Below are 16,167 nucleotides of genomic sequence, written 5' to 3'. Positions count from 1 at the left end.
CTCCTTGGTTTCAAACGTAAATCTTAATGTTAGAGCATGATGATAATATTTTAGACAATAGTGTGCTTCTGGGTTTTTGGCAATGGTTTCAACACAACAATGCCAATGCCGTAAGGTTTATAAATCAATGCTATTGTGTTTGGTGTGGAAGAGCTTGACTGGCCTGTACAGAGCCTGATCTCAACCCATCAAACACCTTTAAGATGAAGTGGAACGCCAACTGCGAGCCAGGCTTTGTTGGCAACCTCACATATGCTCTTGTGGCTGACTGGGATCAAATCGCAGGAGCCAGGTCCTAAAATCTTGTGGAAGGCCTTTGCAGAAAAGTGGAGGCTGTTATAGCAGCAGATTAATGGAATGAGATGTTCGACAATCACAGATGGGTGTAAAGTCCGGGGCTACACGTCCTTTTGACTAATTTTCTAATTATATTCCTATTTTAGTTTTTATCATCTGTTTTCTGCAAATCGTTTTTTTAAAGCGTTATATAAATAAACTTTACTATTATTATTATATACAGTATATCCTTTCAGCCGCTTTCACATTTCCAACACACACTGGATCTAATCCTAGAGCAGGCCCAGGAATGATCTTTTCATCCGTAACATACAGGATAAAGCATATAGTATGTGACGTGTTATGTAACATTTCTTTTTTAGTCCATGTCCATCTGTGCACTATGTGGAATGTCCCCTGCCAGTTCTGGTTGCTTTTCTGCACTAATTATCTAATTCTAGTGGTAACGTGTACATTTCAGAATTAAAGTGATCCAAAATTACCTCCGAGCCTCACTTCTATAAAAAAAAAAAAAAACAGTCTACAGGAAATCCTGCAGGCTTCTGAACGGAACTGAAAATGCTATATGTGTGTCACTTTCTGTTTTACTTTCTTCCTCCCCCAACTGATTTTCATTTATTGCATTGCCCGAATCCATTTTATACTGCATACTGATCTCTGAACTAAATGCATTTTGATGGTCTGAGTATGCAGTGTGCTACTGAGTTTCATCCACGGGAAGAAAAAAAAAGTTCATGTGTGAGCTTCTGACTTGTTTTGTCAGGGGAGAAAATAAAACCCAGGATGTAAGATCCAGGATTTCAGCGAAATTCATCCCACAGTCATTCAAGGCAACAGTACACTGTAGTGGACACACCCTTGTGTGTGGGTGAGCATGTACGTGTGTGTGGCCCCGTACTGCTGGCATGTGACTGTAATGGGTGGGACCAGTACAGTGTACATTTTTCTCTCCCTTTGACTTTCCACAGCAAGTGAGGAATTAATTCCTCGTCATATGAAAATGTACTGAAAGTGTTTTCTCTGCAGTTACTTTAACAAATAGTTTCCTTTCACTGCTGGATAAAACTAGAGCAAACACAAAAGATTCTTCAGCTTCACCTTGAGCTATTTTGCTGCACACGTCTATGGCTTTCTCATTTGATAAAAGGCACACAGGCACAGATACAGCTCACACAGATGTAATAAGATCAGATGGGGCTGAGGCAGAGCTGTGCTGAAGTGGGTCAGTAGGTGTGCCAGGTGTGTCAGTAGAGGGAACCTTTGATGGTGAGACACAAGAGTCATCAACACTGACAGTGTAGAGCTGGGCAGTATATCGGCCTTTATCATTTCTGTCATGGTATAAATATCGTGACTCTTGATAGACAGTTAATTAACATTCTGAGGCAATTGCAAAATCAGATTTCTCCCAGAATGGCAGAAAATAATCGTCCATCTTGGTCTTATAGTTGTCATTTCATTTAAGATGCCTGACATGATAAACACAATCCTATTATACAGTCTGATGGGACAACTGAGGATTTCTGGTGCACTGTGGAAGGACTAAAACACATACAGTAAAATGTATGTGCCATTCTTGAAATATAATGGGTTAGAATTAGAATCATGACCTTCAGTTGCCCTCTACAGCGCTGTCCACTGTCAAATGAAGCAGTGGTGCCATAAAAACAATCAAGTAAACAATATTTTACTCAAGTTGCTGTCCAGTGAAAATCATGTATCCCCAAATTTTAGCCATGCTAGCAGCGTGACTCTGGGGATGGCATTGTTGTTCTGTCAGTGCACCACTTTGGTCCAGTATGTCTCAACAACTATTGGATGGATTGCCATGAATTGCAATCACTTGATCTGTCTGACTTTTCTTCTAGTGCCATCATCAGGTCAAAATGTTATTTGTCCAATACCTTGGTTGGTGAAATAACTTCAAAATTAATGTAATTCCCATAAGCCTCAGCTATATGTTGTGTTTAGTGATAACTAGCATATGTTAGCATCCAGGGAGAGAATTCTCCCACTACTTAATCTAATAAAACCATTTAATTCTTTAGAATCTCATCTTTTAGGTAACTGTGGTCATGGTCAAAAAGAGCTTCCAGGTAAAATCCACAGCAATGTACAGTTATGCCTACCACTGAAACTGAAAGGGTCTTACAAACAAAAATAATCCATTTGGAGGCGGATGACTCTTAGACTGGGAGTTGGTGTTAAAGGGTTTAAGACTGTTAGCTCATTAAAAGCTGACATTTTGGAGATACTGCACACAGATAAATCCCAGACATGCTGATGAATTGCATGATGCACAGACACAGAGGATGTATTGGTTGCCATGCCAACACCTTGTTACAGTAACAGGTAGACCTCCTTTTTGTTTTCTCCAGTTGTAACTGTTGTATAAAAGCCATAATACCCTCAGGCATATACTTTCATGTGAGTATGTGTACTTCAGTGGCACCTCATGTTAATTGTCATCATACCATCGTATTCACAGGATACTGCTCATCTTCAGGATTTATTTCTGTATTATCCTATTATCCCTCTAAGGCTGTGGAACAACAGCATGACACAACTTAAATGTGTACTTGTGTGTTTGTGTGTGTGTTATAGAGAGGTAGTGTGGTCAAATACCTTGAAGGAGCTGTGTACGAGGGTTTCGTCCAGGTCGATCACCACACAGTTCTTGCCGTAGTCTGCTATACTGACCTCTGGCAGGAGGAACTTGGCTGGAGGCTGCAGAGACAATACACACCCTTTACAATAGAGGTTCATTACAGGCAACAGGTTGCAAAACACACATACTGAGGGTGTGATTAGGCTCAATTAGAGTGTTGATGATGATCACTTGGCACTAAAGACAGCATAAATGACCTGGGGGTCGCTTAGCTTCTGTGGAGGCTTGACTGAGGAGCTCAGAGACATGATATCAGTACACTGATTAGGTGATGTGTTACTTATGTTTGTAATATTTGCTAGTCTTTAGAGCTGACTAATTAATTAATGTGTCGACAGACAGAAAATTAATCAGCAACAGTTCTGATAAGCGATTAATTAATTAAATAAGTCCCAGCTTCTCAATTTTGAGGATTTGCTAATAAGGGAGGATTTTTATTGACCAGATTAATTGATAATGAAAATAATCATTAATGGCAGCCCTATTAAAAGCTAAAAATGGCTAAAAGCTAAATTAGTACTGGACGTGAAATCAGTATCACGGTATTGCTAAGATATAGATAATCAAACTGTTCGATGCAATGAACTGTGTTCCATTGTTGTGCATTACATCAGACAAAAATATTTCACACAATTTTGTTAGTTTTTAATTACTATTTGCTTGGAATCATTAACATAATTTTGTAAAACCATAACATGATAATAATGATACGATCGAAGTTATTGCCCATCCCTAAGCTGAATTAGTAAGGAGATTTTATGGACTGTTCAACCTGAGTGATATGAACAATGTCTGTCTATAGTCAGGTATCATAGTGAAAGCATCGTGGTATTTCATGCAAAGTAGGGCTGCGACTAATTATTATTTTAATTATTTAGTGACTATTGAAATTTTCTTCTCAATAATCTGCTTAACCAAGGTGATGCCTTCAAATCACTTGTATAATTCAACCAACAGCCAAAAACCTAAACATATTTAAATTCAAATGATATAAGACAGAGGAAAACAGCAGATCCTCATATGTGAGAAGCTGGAAGGTGAGAATGTTTGACATGTCAGGTCACATGCCATCACATATCAAAACTACTTGTCCAGCTGGTATTATTACAACTAACTTGCCTGTTGTTGGTGTGGTTGTACAGTCTGTGTGGTTTGACTGCACAAGTCCCTGCTGATTTTTTCTGTATTACCTCATGTTGACTGAGCTCTGTGACTGTGCTGCCTTCAGGGCCAGGGGGGGAAAAGGAGAAGCACTCATGTCCTCTGCCAAGCAGGCCTGAGGTTACAGACAGGCACGGGGCAGATGGTGCGGCCATAGGGGGCACACACTCACACACACACACGCACGTGTACATCCATGCATTCATGCACACACACATATACATGTGCATACAAATCTACATAAAGGTGATGAGTAAGGACTGTCAATCGTACACATACACACACTTGTGCTGCTGCTCAGTACGCCAGCCATTTCCTGCATGTATCTGTGTTTTAGTGTGTTTTGGCCAGGCTCACTGTATTTATCATGTCTTATCGCAGGACTGCATACTGATGTATCACAGGAAGGATTCCCTGTGAGCAAGGACACTGAATGACATCCTGTCAGGCCGTGATAAATGTGATTTACACATGCAGGTTGAGCAAAGAAGGAAAGAAAGACTGACTGGGACCTTGTCATTTTTACCAGGGAGCTGCACTGTGATAAAAAAAAGCCTTTCACCTGAAGCCACAGCCAGGGGGCACTATCCCAAACTGATAACGCTCAACCACAGCGCACCATGCTTGCAGACAAACCTAACAAACAGATGCTGAAAAACATGTTTGATGGAAGTAAAAGTGACAACATAATACCAGTGTGTCACCTTACACAATATCGGCTGACACAATAATTATTTACTATATGTGTGCTTCCTATAACGTGTAAGAATCCAGCTTGTGTTAATATACAAAAGCAGCTTAAATGACAACAATATTTCTACTGTTTGAAAACAATGACAACAAAAGTAAGCGATAAGTATGTTTCAATGCTTGTGTTTCATGGTTTGAATATAGTATTACAGTACAGTACAGTACAGTACAGTACACAGTATTTTTTATATATCTTTTGGATTTGGAGATTATATGGGCAGAATAATAGGAATATGGAGTGTTCAAAGTGTGCTACAGTATAAGGAAATTAAAACTGGTGTTCATAATGTCTGTGACACTTTATTCTTTATTTATTTTATTTATTGATTAAGTACTTACTGTACCGTATTACTTTATATTTATTAATAATATACTTACACACTCCATCCAGTGACGAAGGCCATGAGATGCAGCTAAAAGCTCCAGAAGTAATCTAGTAATTGGGCCTTAAGATTTTTTTTGTCCAACTACTATTTAAGTTATGGACGCTTCATAGAAGAAGTTATAGCTGTTGACAAATATATTAATAGACACTTAAATCTAATTACAACTACATTATCAAGTGTTTCTATAATGCTTTTAAATGCTAAATAGGGAGGGTTAAAGTAAAGTGTTACAGTTTTTTTATATGCCTGTATGTCTTTATATGTTTGTGAGAGTTTTTGGTTTTGTGATTTCAAAAAAGTTTCCTTGGTACTTTTTGACGTGTTGTTGTGATTCTACTTGGTATTTTGGTATTTTTTCAGTAAGACAAACAACAAGTTGCAGAGATGTCTTGTTAGTCTACTTGGTGATGTTGTTTTTAACACTGTGTTACAGTAAGCAGTGACGCAGACGTAACCTGTCCAGGTCAGCTCGAGTTATTTAAGTCCTCGCCCGGACCCGGCCGGGGAATATAAAAGAGCAGACCTCATCGCCACATGTACTTCCTGCCACTGAAGGGAGGTGTCTGCTGGGTGGTGTAGTTTAAAGCTTGGCTGCGATGTGGGATGCTGTGAGTGTGAATATCCTAAATTACAGTAAACCACAGGCACCGCGTAGATTCCAAAATAGCTAAATGAATCGCTGTTTCAGCACAAACAAAGGATCAGATAAATCCCCTTTTCTGGTAAATGTCTGACGAAGTACAAATAATTGAAACAAGCCCCCTTCTAATGGACTGACAGTAGTTCATTGACCACTGAGTGCATAATCACATTGTAATCGTTCCCCACACAGACAAAAACCTAATTTAATCAAGTGTTTTAAGGGTGAGTCATCCATTTGTTGATCTAAACTGGAGCTGTAAAGGTCTTGTGTAAGATTCAATACATTTGATCTAATTAGTAAATCACTCTTATGTTCTGTTTCAATGATTGGAAAAACAAGAGAGAAATGGACAAATGGACAAAGCCCCAGATAAATCATATAATAATAAATGGATTTGGATTACTCTTCTACAATGATGTGAGTGGAAGGTAAGCAGCACAAAGCAATGTCTTGAAAGCCCTGTGATTATCAGAATGGGACAGTGCCACATTTCATCTGAGAGCAAAGAAAAATCACCTTTGTGTCAACATCCAAATGCAGCTAGAATGATGAAGCACAGCAAGCAGAGGGAGGAGGTTACTGCATTGGAGCGGGATGAAGAAAAATGAAAGATAATAATACATACACTGGGGATGGGGATGACCTGGACCTGGTCACACTGGAGAAAATAAACACAGAGAGAAAAATAGAAAGAGATTGAGAGAGAGAGGGTGGAAAAAACTGAAAACAGGAAAGCAAAAGAAGAAACTGTGAAAAATCTTTGCAAGGAAGAAATTGACAACGCCAATATTCTAATCAACAAATGCACGGTGAGACAAAGAGGGAGAGGGGCAGAGAAAAGGGAAGTATAGTATAAAGTGAGAACAACTTGCTCAAAAACAAACAGAGCTGCCATAGTAACAAATACGGCTGGCCAGAAATCCAGCAACAGTACACTACTGGGAGGGACTGTGGCGTGGACCCAGCTTGAAAATCAACCCCACTATAACAAGGCTTTTTATGGTGAGGTTCGCTAGGTTCACTCTAAATTAATGGGAACTCATTTGTTAAGGAGGGGGTCCAGAGCGGGTCAGCGCTGACCACATGTATAGTGTCTGTAAAGGGCCACACATTCCTCCCCTGAATGAGAGACATTTACAGGTAAACAGGAGTAGAAATGTGATATGATTTTGCTCCATTTATAGCCCTGTGTACCTGCCTTGGCAGCAGAACACCGTGTTTGTGGAGGAGCTTGGGGGTTTTGGCGCCTTTTCCATGGCCAGAACGTTCGCTTCACACATCCTCACTACACTGGTCAGAGTGTGTGTGTTAGGAGAGGGGGGAGGCGTGGGTGCCAGGCAATCCATCACACTGGAAACACACAAGGCCCACTTTATGGGGATTAAAGAATGTGTGCATGTGTGTGTGCGTACATGTGTTGCCATGGGTATATGGTAAGACTTGTGCAAGCTTGTGCGAGCATGCGCCAGGAAGAGCAAGCGAGAGTGTGTGTGTGTCTTTTGAGCTTCTCAGCGTGCTCTGTGTTATTTTGTGTGTGCGGTTGTGTGCGTAGGCAGATATTGAAGAATGCAAGATGGGAAGCGAGCCCGTATTTTCAAGCAGTGGATGGTAAACAACCTCTGGGTTCAACGGGTTTGAAGCAGCTGGAAAAATTTGTGGAGGGAGCTCAGTGAGGCTGCACAGCACCTCAGCTCTCTGCAGGAAAAGGCAAACCCTAACAAGCCCTCTGTAACAAAACTAAACAAATGTCACTCGTTACTGGATCTCTCGAGTCACTAGGATTTCTGTCTTTCATTAATTATTTCCCACAAGGTTTTTCTTTGGTCATATGGATGCAAATGATATGTAATTTGGACTCTGGCCAAGTATGATGTGAGAGAAAAATAAGCTTCACCTTAGGAGGACTGCCATTCTCCTCTGGCGGCGGGGGCAGAGAAAGTGCCTTGTTGTTGGAAGGCGGTGGCTCCACGTGGTAGTCATTGTAGTTGCGGAAGCAGCAGAAGAAGGGGCTGAAAATGCTCCGGCTCCGGTGCTTCTTTAGGCTGCTGTTGGACTGGGAGACTGGAAGAGATAATGACAGAAGGAGCGAGGTTAGGCTACTTTGCATATGCCAAAACAAACAAAATACAATGTGTTAATTTGTGAGATTTGTGTGCTTTTAGGTGAACTTTGTTATCTTTGGACGGAGCCAGGCTAGCTGTTTCCCCCTGTTTACAGTCTTTGTGCTGAGCTAAACTAACTGTCTCATGGCGGTAGCTTCATATTTAACGGACAAATATGAAAGTGGTACTGATCTTCTCGTCTAACGCTTGGTAATATAAGCAAAATGTACTCAAGGTAACAAAAGTAAAAGTACTCAATGAAGAAAAATAGCCCCTTTGAGTGTTATACTATTATATATTATATACTATAATTTTATGTACTGTTTTATGTACTGTTAGGTAGTTTAATACAAATCCCCCAAAGTCCCGAAATGTATTCTTTTAATATTGTGTGTAGAAAATAATACGATAAGCTTATTATATGTTTTGTTTGTAAAAACTTAATTTGTGAAGTAGTAACTATAGCTTTCAAATAAATGTAGTGGAATAAAATGAAGAATATTTCCCTCTGAAATTCAGTGGAGTAGAAATGATAATACTCAAATAAAGTACAAATAGCTCAAAATTGTACTTAAGTATATTATTTGAGTTAATGTGCTTAGTTACAGAGACAAAAATGGCCTCTGTTGACTTTGAATCAAGTTCTGTTTTAGTGCCGTTTCACAGCAGTGTCACCTGTTTAAGAGTAGGTGTCATATGTTTAAAAGCCTTTATGTTGATGAAAAGCATCCTCTGAAAGAAAAAGACTAGTAATGCTCAGAGTTGCAGACAGACCGTTGTGCATGCGTCATCACATTTTTGTGACAAAAGGGGCTGAGATGTATGTTGTACAACACAGTGAGGCATCGGTTCATGCAATAGGGAGCATAGGGACAAAAATAACCATCATCAGAGTGCCCTCTGGGAAGGTAGTCCAGTTAATTAATATCAAGAAAGAAGGAGAGAGTAAGATAGACAGATTCATCTCGTATATGCAAGAGAAATAAGCAGAAAGTAGGATAAGAAAAAGGAATAGAAGAAAAAGAGGGAGAAAAAGAAAGAAAATGTTTCACATTAAAGAGACCCTGAATGTTCAGTAAAGACTGAAAATCGCTGTACACATCCAGTAGATTCTATATTTTAAACAGCTTAGATGCAAAACCATGTCTATTATTTAACAAAATTAAAACCTAGATCCACATGCTTGGCAAGACGGGCCGATCAGTGGCCGAGTGCTGCAGAGGTCCAGGGAGAAAACAACATACACATATAGGTCCCTGGTTACATCATTCCTCCTTCAGTGTCTCTGAAGCTCATGGCCTACTTTCACTCTGACAGAGGAGAAACAAGTGGGCTTAAATGGTCTGTAGGCCTCTATAAATGTTCTATCACGGATTATGATTTTTATATTTTCTGTTGGTGAGGACGAGTGGATAAAAATAGCAATTTGGGCAGCTCCAGTACAAAAGCTAAAATCTGACAGTGCAATTATAAGAAGGTGTTCCTGAAGTAGAAATTCTGCCAGTTTAATTGCTTTGAAGGTATTTTTTAGGCATGGAAATCTCAAATCTGTTCAGGACTTTGAAGTGTCCATGGGCTGACTTTAGCTGGAATCATATTTTTTCGTGCCTTGGAGCGGGCATCACACTGCGTCCCTGTTTGCTGCCGTCTTGTTAACGTGTTCATACAGCCGTGTGACACAGGCAGCCCAGTTAGCCATGCATGCTGAGGCTGTTTGCATCCTGCTCCCGTTCTGAGAGCCTTCAGATTGATGCCTGGAACTATCTTTGGGTTGTTCCGACTGGATCTGACAGGCTGCGGGCTGTTTGTCTTCTTTGTTCTCTCCGTCTTTGTAGTCAAAAGCTCGCTGTGGCTCTTCCTCTTCACCGATAGATGTTCCCAAGAAGCAACACTTTGGTAAACAAACATAGCTATACGATCGGAACTGTAAGGCAACATGCTGTGTTACTATAACCTGTGTGGTGATTGAATGTTCTGCCCTGACTTGATGCACTCACTGTACAGAGAACTGAAAAAAGTACACTGACTAGAAGTATATTTCTGTATATTTCTCTCTGTCTGCGGACATAAGAGTAAACTTGAATATTTACTGTTATATACAGACGAAGCATTAATGGTTGAAGCATGATAGGAATTCATCTGGTTAGAGAAAAGCGAAAACAACACACACTGAAAGCATTAACCCCATAAGAGCAAGGTCACCAATTACACACACAAGTCCACACCCACACGCACATAGTTGAGGAAGTCGGGTTGCAAGGTTGTGAAAAATCTTGCTCACTGCTCTTTACCCTCCTCTAGCAAGACAGTTGCATTTTAGAGCTGCGACAATTAGAACAGAAAATCAATCAGCTACAATTCTGATTATCAATTAATCGTCAATAAAGACAAAAAATTAACTAGTTTCAGATTCTCAGCTGTCATGATTTGCAAACCAGGCAGTTTGAAAATGTCACTTTGGCCTCTGGGAAACTATAACAGACATTTTACTAAATTTTCTGATGTTTTCTAGACTAAAAGAGTAATCAAATGAATAATCAATAGATTTATCGACAATGAAAATAATCTTTTGCAGCAGCCCTACTTTGTCTTTTTAGTTTTCTAGTTCATCAGGTAAACCGCTCCAATAGACTGTTTGACCTCTGCTGTGGAGAATCTTGCTAACATGTACAATTAAAGACTTAATGGATTCTTTAAAAAAACAACAACTTTTTATTAACTTATTAACATTTATAATTACAGATAACTTATCGCCAACTTTTTTTTAATGATCTTTTAAAATGTAATTTTTAATACTGTGAGCCCCACAAACAAAACTGCATTCACTTCCATTGCATTGGGGGTGGCAACAGTAATCTGTATCTTTATTGCCCAAAACCTGGGCAAATAAAACCAAAACTATCTAGTAGTAAAAAAAAGGGTTGTAATTTGAGCGATTGGACCCTTTAACATAGTAAGTTTCCAGTTTGGTGGGACCCTGAGTCCTCCCTCGCTCTCCCTAAAGTTAGCCTCACAAGCTTTGATGTCATTCTTCTCTCCGACATTTTGAGACCGACATTTTCCCGCCCTGGTCTGCTGCCCCGAAACAACCGCCCTGAAAAGCAGGTGGGAGTGGGAAAGAGGGAGAGAAAGGAGAGGGAGCTTGGAAGGGGAGAGAAGGGCGTAGAATGGGTGGGGAGAGTTACTGTGGTGAGACAGCCTATACTTGGGTCTGATTCTTACTCCACCCCCTCCTGCACCACCCTACTCAAACAGAGCTTTCCTTTCTCCCTTAGACACAAACAACATAGCTGAGAGTTGGCTGCTGGATACGGAGCAAACGCACACACACATGCAGCATATGTTCACATGTTTAGGCAAAGGGCCACATGTGCAGTGATCAACAAACAGCATACTTCACAGACTGACACAACTAAAGCACACAGCAACTTTTTTCTTTCAGTGTCCTTGCTCAGGAATGTGACTAGAGTCAGCTCGCCTCGCATAGTAATGCCGCTTTTGTCAGCCCTGAGAATAACAGCAAAAGGTTAAAGTGCAACATTTGTCATTAAGAACACGGGAGGCTTGACCTGAACAAACTGCAACAACACAACAACGAGCTAAATCAGTCAAATGAGACGCTAAAGCACCCAGACTGTAAAGAATTAGATGAGAGTCTGCGGTTCTGTTAATAAGGGATACGCCTTACTAAAATCTAAGTAAAGGGTGGCACATAAAGTGGTTTTATCTAAAAACAGCTCCCTGGAGAGAGAGATATATTAGGCAAAAGCTGTAGCCTCCTCAGAGCAGGTGCACATTATTTACCCACTGAATACACTTCATTCGATCAGCATATTCCCTTGATGTGAGAGCTGTGAAAACGGCCCTTTATGGCAGTGCCCGTGTCAATGCCCCTGCTGAACGTTAGGTAACAGTGATACTGTAGAAGGCTCTCTAGTCAATCAGAGCCAGCCGGGGCCCAGGCTCTCTGTCACATGTTCAGGCGCAACCACTAACAAGGCCGGAAGAGGGAGAAAATGCAGGAAATTCTCAGCATTCCTGACAGGAAGAGATAATCACGCTGTGACCCACAGCGTGGAATAATGCCAAGCTCTGAGAGGGAATATGATCCTCAGACTCAAGACTTTTGAGGTGGCCTCCTTTACTGTAGCTTTAAAAGCACATAAAGTATGCGAGCAGTCAAAACACATCATGCCACATTTAAAATAGTAGGTTTAAGTTTAGCTGCTGGTTCTCCCTTTACAGTGGGTAATGTCTCAAAGGTTTATGTCAGCACATTCATCTCTTAACTTAGCTTCCCCCAGAAGCTGCCCAGCAGGGCAGACAATTAAAGGTGAATTCAAGTTTATAACAACTTGGGTCTTATTTTCATAGTTTTGGCCTTCATTTCTATTAGTTCTGAACATTGTGCTCACCAAGTTCATTGCTGAGATCTGGGAACATAACAACATTGCTACAAAGTCATATTGGGCAATAAACACTAGTGGTCAGATGATCACACAGGTCTTAAACACAGAGTTTAGCCAGATTATCTAAATCAGAGGTTCCCAACCCTCGGGGCGTGGACCTCGTAACATTTCCTACCGTGCTGTGAGTAAATCATGATATTATGGGGTACTTTTGCATTTCTTAACTTGAACTTGGTGCATTCTGTGCTGCATTTTTCCTCATTACTCCTACCTGGCTGGCTGGTCCGCAAACAAAATTATCAATGTAAAAAAGGTCTGCGGTACAAAACCGGTTAAACCACTTTATTCATGGTCCGAACATGAGCACACCTGTAATAATCCCTTAGCAAGTACAGTAGGCAAACTATTACTTGTATTCACAAATTCCACCATTTTCCTTTAGTTTCATCCAGCCTACGGTTAGGAGGTATTTACTGACCATCAACAGCTAATGTTACCCTAGCCCAGGTGACTGACCACACGGAGCACTCCAGTCCTCCACTCCATGTCCTATCTTCAACTGAAGGCTTACCAACTGAATGTAGGCAAAGCTACTGGTGGCTAGCTGGCGGCTAATAAGACACAACAAGCTACCACTTCCCTCAGCAGTCCTCTGAATATGCTAAGACAGCAAAGAAAATGAAAAATTTGTCAAAATATTTGGCATTGTATTTGGGATTAGTAACTCTAATGTAATTTAATTGAAATTATAATCCCTACACTACTAAAAGAGTAATTACATTGCTGTAATACGTTATTAAGTAATGATTTAACAACCAACACTGATCATGGCAGATAGGAATGTTAGCCAAAACTACAAACATAAGAAAGAGGTTGTATTAAACTGATATTACCCTTTGATATATTGGTACTGGTAGTGCCTGTGTCACAGACCTTGAACTGCACTCCAGCAGCAGTTAGTTGACCAGCCAGGCAGGTTAAGTGTACAGTACCTGGGGGGCATGAAGGTAAATGTGAGAACAATCCACGTGAAGGTGCAGTTTAAATAATTCAGATGGAAAACAGGCGCAGCCGGGTACTTAACATACACCAAAATAAAACTGCAGGGAGCCAGAGGGATTTTCGTGCTATCTCTGCTATACAAAGCTACTGTTTAACTCAAAAAAGCCTTCATGACACAGTGATAACTTAAGATTATGGCAAGGAGACACCAACAGCCCAAAATGACATGCTAAAACCCTGTCATGGCTTCAGGCAGCGGGCAAGATTTCACAGATTATTTGCCTCCTCCCCTAACTGAGATTTTGAGGGTGAGGTATTTGCATTAAAAGTGTGACCAGCTGTCTGGGGCTTATATAACATCATGTGAGATAAAATACTTATTCGTCTACAGCCAAAATGAAGAACAGGACTCTACACACACACACACACACACACACACACACATAAACCGACACTGTTAGCCTGGAGCCTGGGATCTAATGTCTTGAGTTGACAACACTCAGAGGCAGAGTGAGCACCTGAAGATGAAGCTGTTTCTGTCCCCAGCTATCAGTAACAGCAACACACTGCAGCAAGGGGGAACTCCTTGTTGTGGACTTTGTCAGCAATATAACACTGCAGAAGGAATCCTTGCAGGAATACACTATATCTCCAAATGGGATGACACTAAGAAAGGAAACACTTTTTTAGCATTTAGCTCAAAGCACAGCCTCACAGGGCTGCTAGAATGGCTGTTGACTTTGTCTGCTAGTTTTATAATCGATTATTTGTTCAGTCTGTAAAATGTCAGAAATAGTGGAAAAAGCCCATAACAGTGTCCGAGTGTGTTTTATCTGAAAAGTGTCTTGCTCAAACACACTTGCACATGTGGACAACAGGAACCGAGAATTGAACCTCCAATTCTGCCCCTTTACACCAACATAGCTACAGTCACTCTAGTTTTTGTTCATCAACTAATCAATTAGTTAACTAATTCTTCTTAAAAATCCCAAAACACTGAATTTTAAAGAATGAGTCTTGAGCTCAAAAACAGATTATTGATTGTTTCCACACAAGAGATAATCCCACCAAGAGAGGTGATGATAATTACAACAGATCAGCTTTCAAAACAATATTTACACCAAAGAGCATCTGCTTCACAATACACTTGAACACATGTCTGCTTACACACACACACACACACACACACACACACACACACACACACACACATAAACACACGCAAATCCAAACAGCTGAGTGGAGTTAGGTAGCGTCAGATGAGCTCAGCCTGACAGTTCAGCCTGTGTGTGTTCACTGTGCCGAGGTCCTTGGTAGGTTATGTGTGAGGCCATTAAGGCAATAATAGCACAGTATGATAAAACAAACTCCCATTAAGCCTCCTTACTTCCCCGCACAGACAGCTGAGGCCGGGGTGAAAATTACGGGCTGTGGAGGTACACTCTGTACTAGCAGATGCCTTTAGTCACACTGACTGACATTCAGCTGCCCTTTTGGCTTTATTTCTCTTCTTATCAGGGAGGATTTATATATACACATATGCATCCTACATGACCTTATGTAAGTGACATTCACTCAATAACCCGGTTACATTAGAACAAGTTAAGACACGGTGTGCTGAGATTTAAACACATAAACCACTTGGTTGGCACCCATGTCGTGTAAAGTACTAATTCTCCCCGCTGCTGCCGTGAACCCTGACACAGAGATGTAGGTGGGTCTGCCCCTGCTTTCCTGCCTCCGCTGTGGTGGCGGTGCCAGCCTGCCTGCAGCCCCCAGGGGACGAGGGCTGCTGCTTCTCGAAATGAAGGAGATGACAAGCGCGCAGGGAATTAACCCACTGAGAGCTCAGGGAGAAATAATGAGGGAGATCTGACTATTCTGCCGGAGTTACGCAACCGGCAGCAACACAGCCCACGTTGTTTGGAGCTGGGGCAGTTAATTATTTATATATCTTTTTATATTCTCATCCACAACTGTGCGCTCAGTGCCAGAGGTTCAGTGACTGATGGGAAATCCTCCTTGCTTGTCTGTTGGTTAAAAAAACATTAGAAGAATTAATGTCAGATGAAATTAAAGGCCTGTCTTCAGGCTTCTCTTGCATGTGGACATGCTCGTACACTTGGTGACCCCAGAGATGCTGTCCATGCAGCTGTAAAATTGATCTGGAAAGTTGATCCGGTGAGCAGTTAGAGTGGAATTTAAAGGGGTACTCCAACAATTTAGTATTGATCTACCATAAAATTCAGGAACTTACAAGAGAGATAAAAAACTAATGGTTAAAAGCTCCAAAAACACTGGATCCTACTTTTCCCAGAATGCAACCAATAGCTTCTTTTCGTTAAATCCTCCCTGTCTAGTAAATAACCACATCAAACTCTTCACGGCCAGTCTGTAACTCAGGCTTTTTGTTAAAAATCTGAGAAAACCTATGATATCATTAGGGTGATTTTTTTCAGACTCCTCCAGAGCCACAGAAGACAAGCTGAGTAGCACTCTCTATGATGAGTAAACTATCAGTAATGTGAAAAAGTGGCGGAATGCCCCTTTAATTTTTGTTCTCAAATACAAAAGCACGTATCAAAATAACAAACTGCGTGTTTTTCAGCAAATGAGATTCATTAAAATGCTGCTTGCTATGAATGGAAAGGAAGTAAACAAGTAGGTCATGTATTTGCGTGTGTGTTGCTGAGAGCATATGCATGCCCTGCTTGTGTATTGCTGCTACAGTTCCCCATGCCTCTGCTCC

The 16,167-nt window shown here is 40.8% G+C and overlaps 1 protein-coding gene across 2 annotated transcripts in view; it reads right to left on the bottom strand.

Moving 5' to 3' along the window:
- Positions 1–16,167, bottom strand: part of ctdspla (CTD (carboxy-terminal domain, RNA polymerase II, polypeptide A) small phosphatase-like a) — a 33,629-nt gene that overhangs the window by 6,995 nt on the left and 10,467 nt on the right. The window contains exons 2-4 of one of the 2 annotated variants that reach the window (XM_044176894.1): positions 7,800–7,966; positions 6,531–6,563; positions 2,923–3,024 (exon numbers count right to left, since the gene is read on the bottom strand). In XM_044176894.1, the coding sequence (XP_044032829.1) occupies positions 2,923–3,024; positions 6,531–6,563; positions 7,800–7,966 (302 nt within the window). The remainder of the gene's footprint in view (positions 1–2,922; positions 3,025–6,530; positions 6,564–7,799; positions 7,967–16,167) is intronic. The other variant, XM_044176895.1, reaches the window with a different exon arrangement.

This window comes from Siniperca chuatsi, linkage group LG19 (assembly GCF_020085105.1).
Source record: "Siniperca chuatsi isolate FFG_IHB_CAS linkage group LG19, ASM2008510v1, whole genome shotgun sequence".
Taxonomy (NCBI): Eukaryota; Metazoa; Chordata; class Actinopteri; order Centrarchiformes; family Sinipercidae; genus Siniperca; species Siniperca chuatsi.
This window is presented reverse-complemented; position numbering and strand designations above follow the sequence as displayed.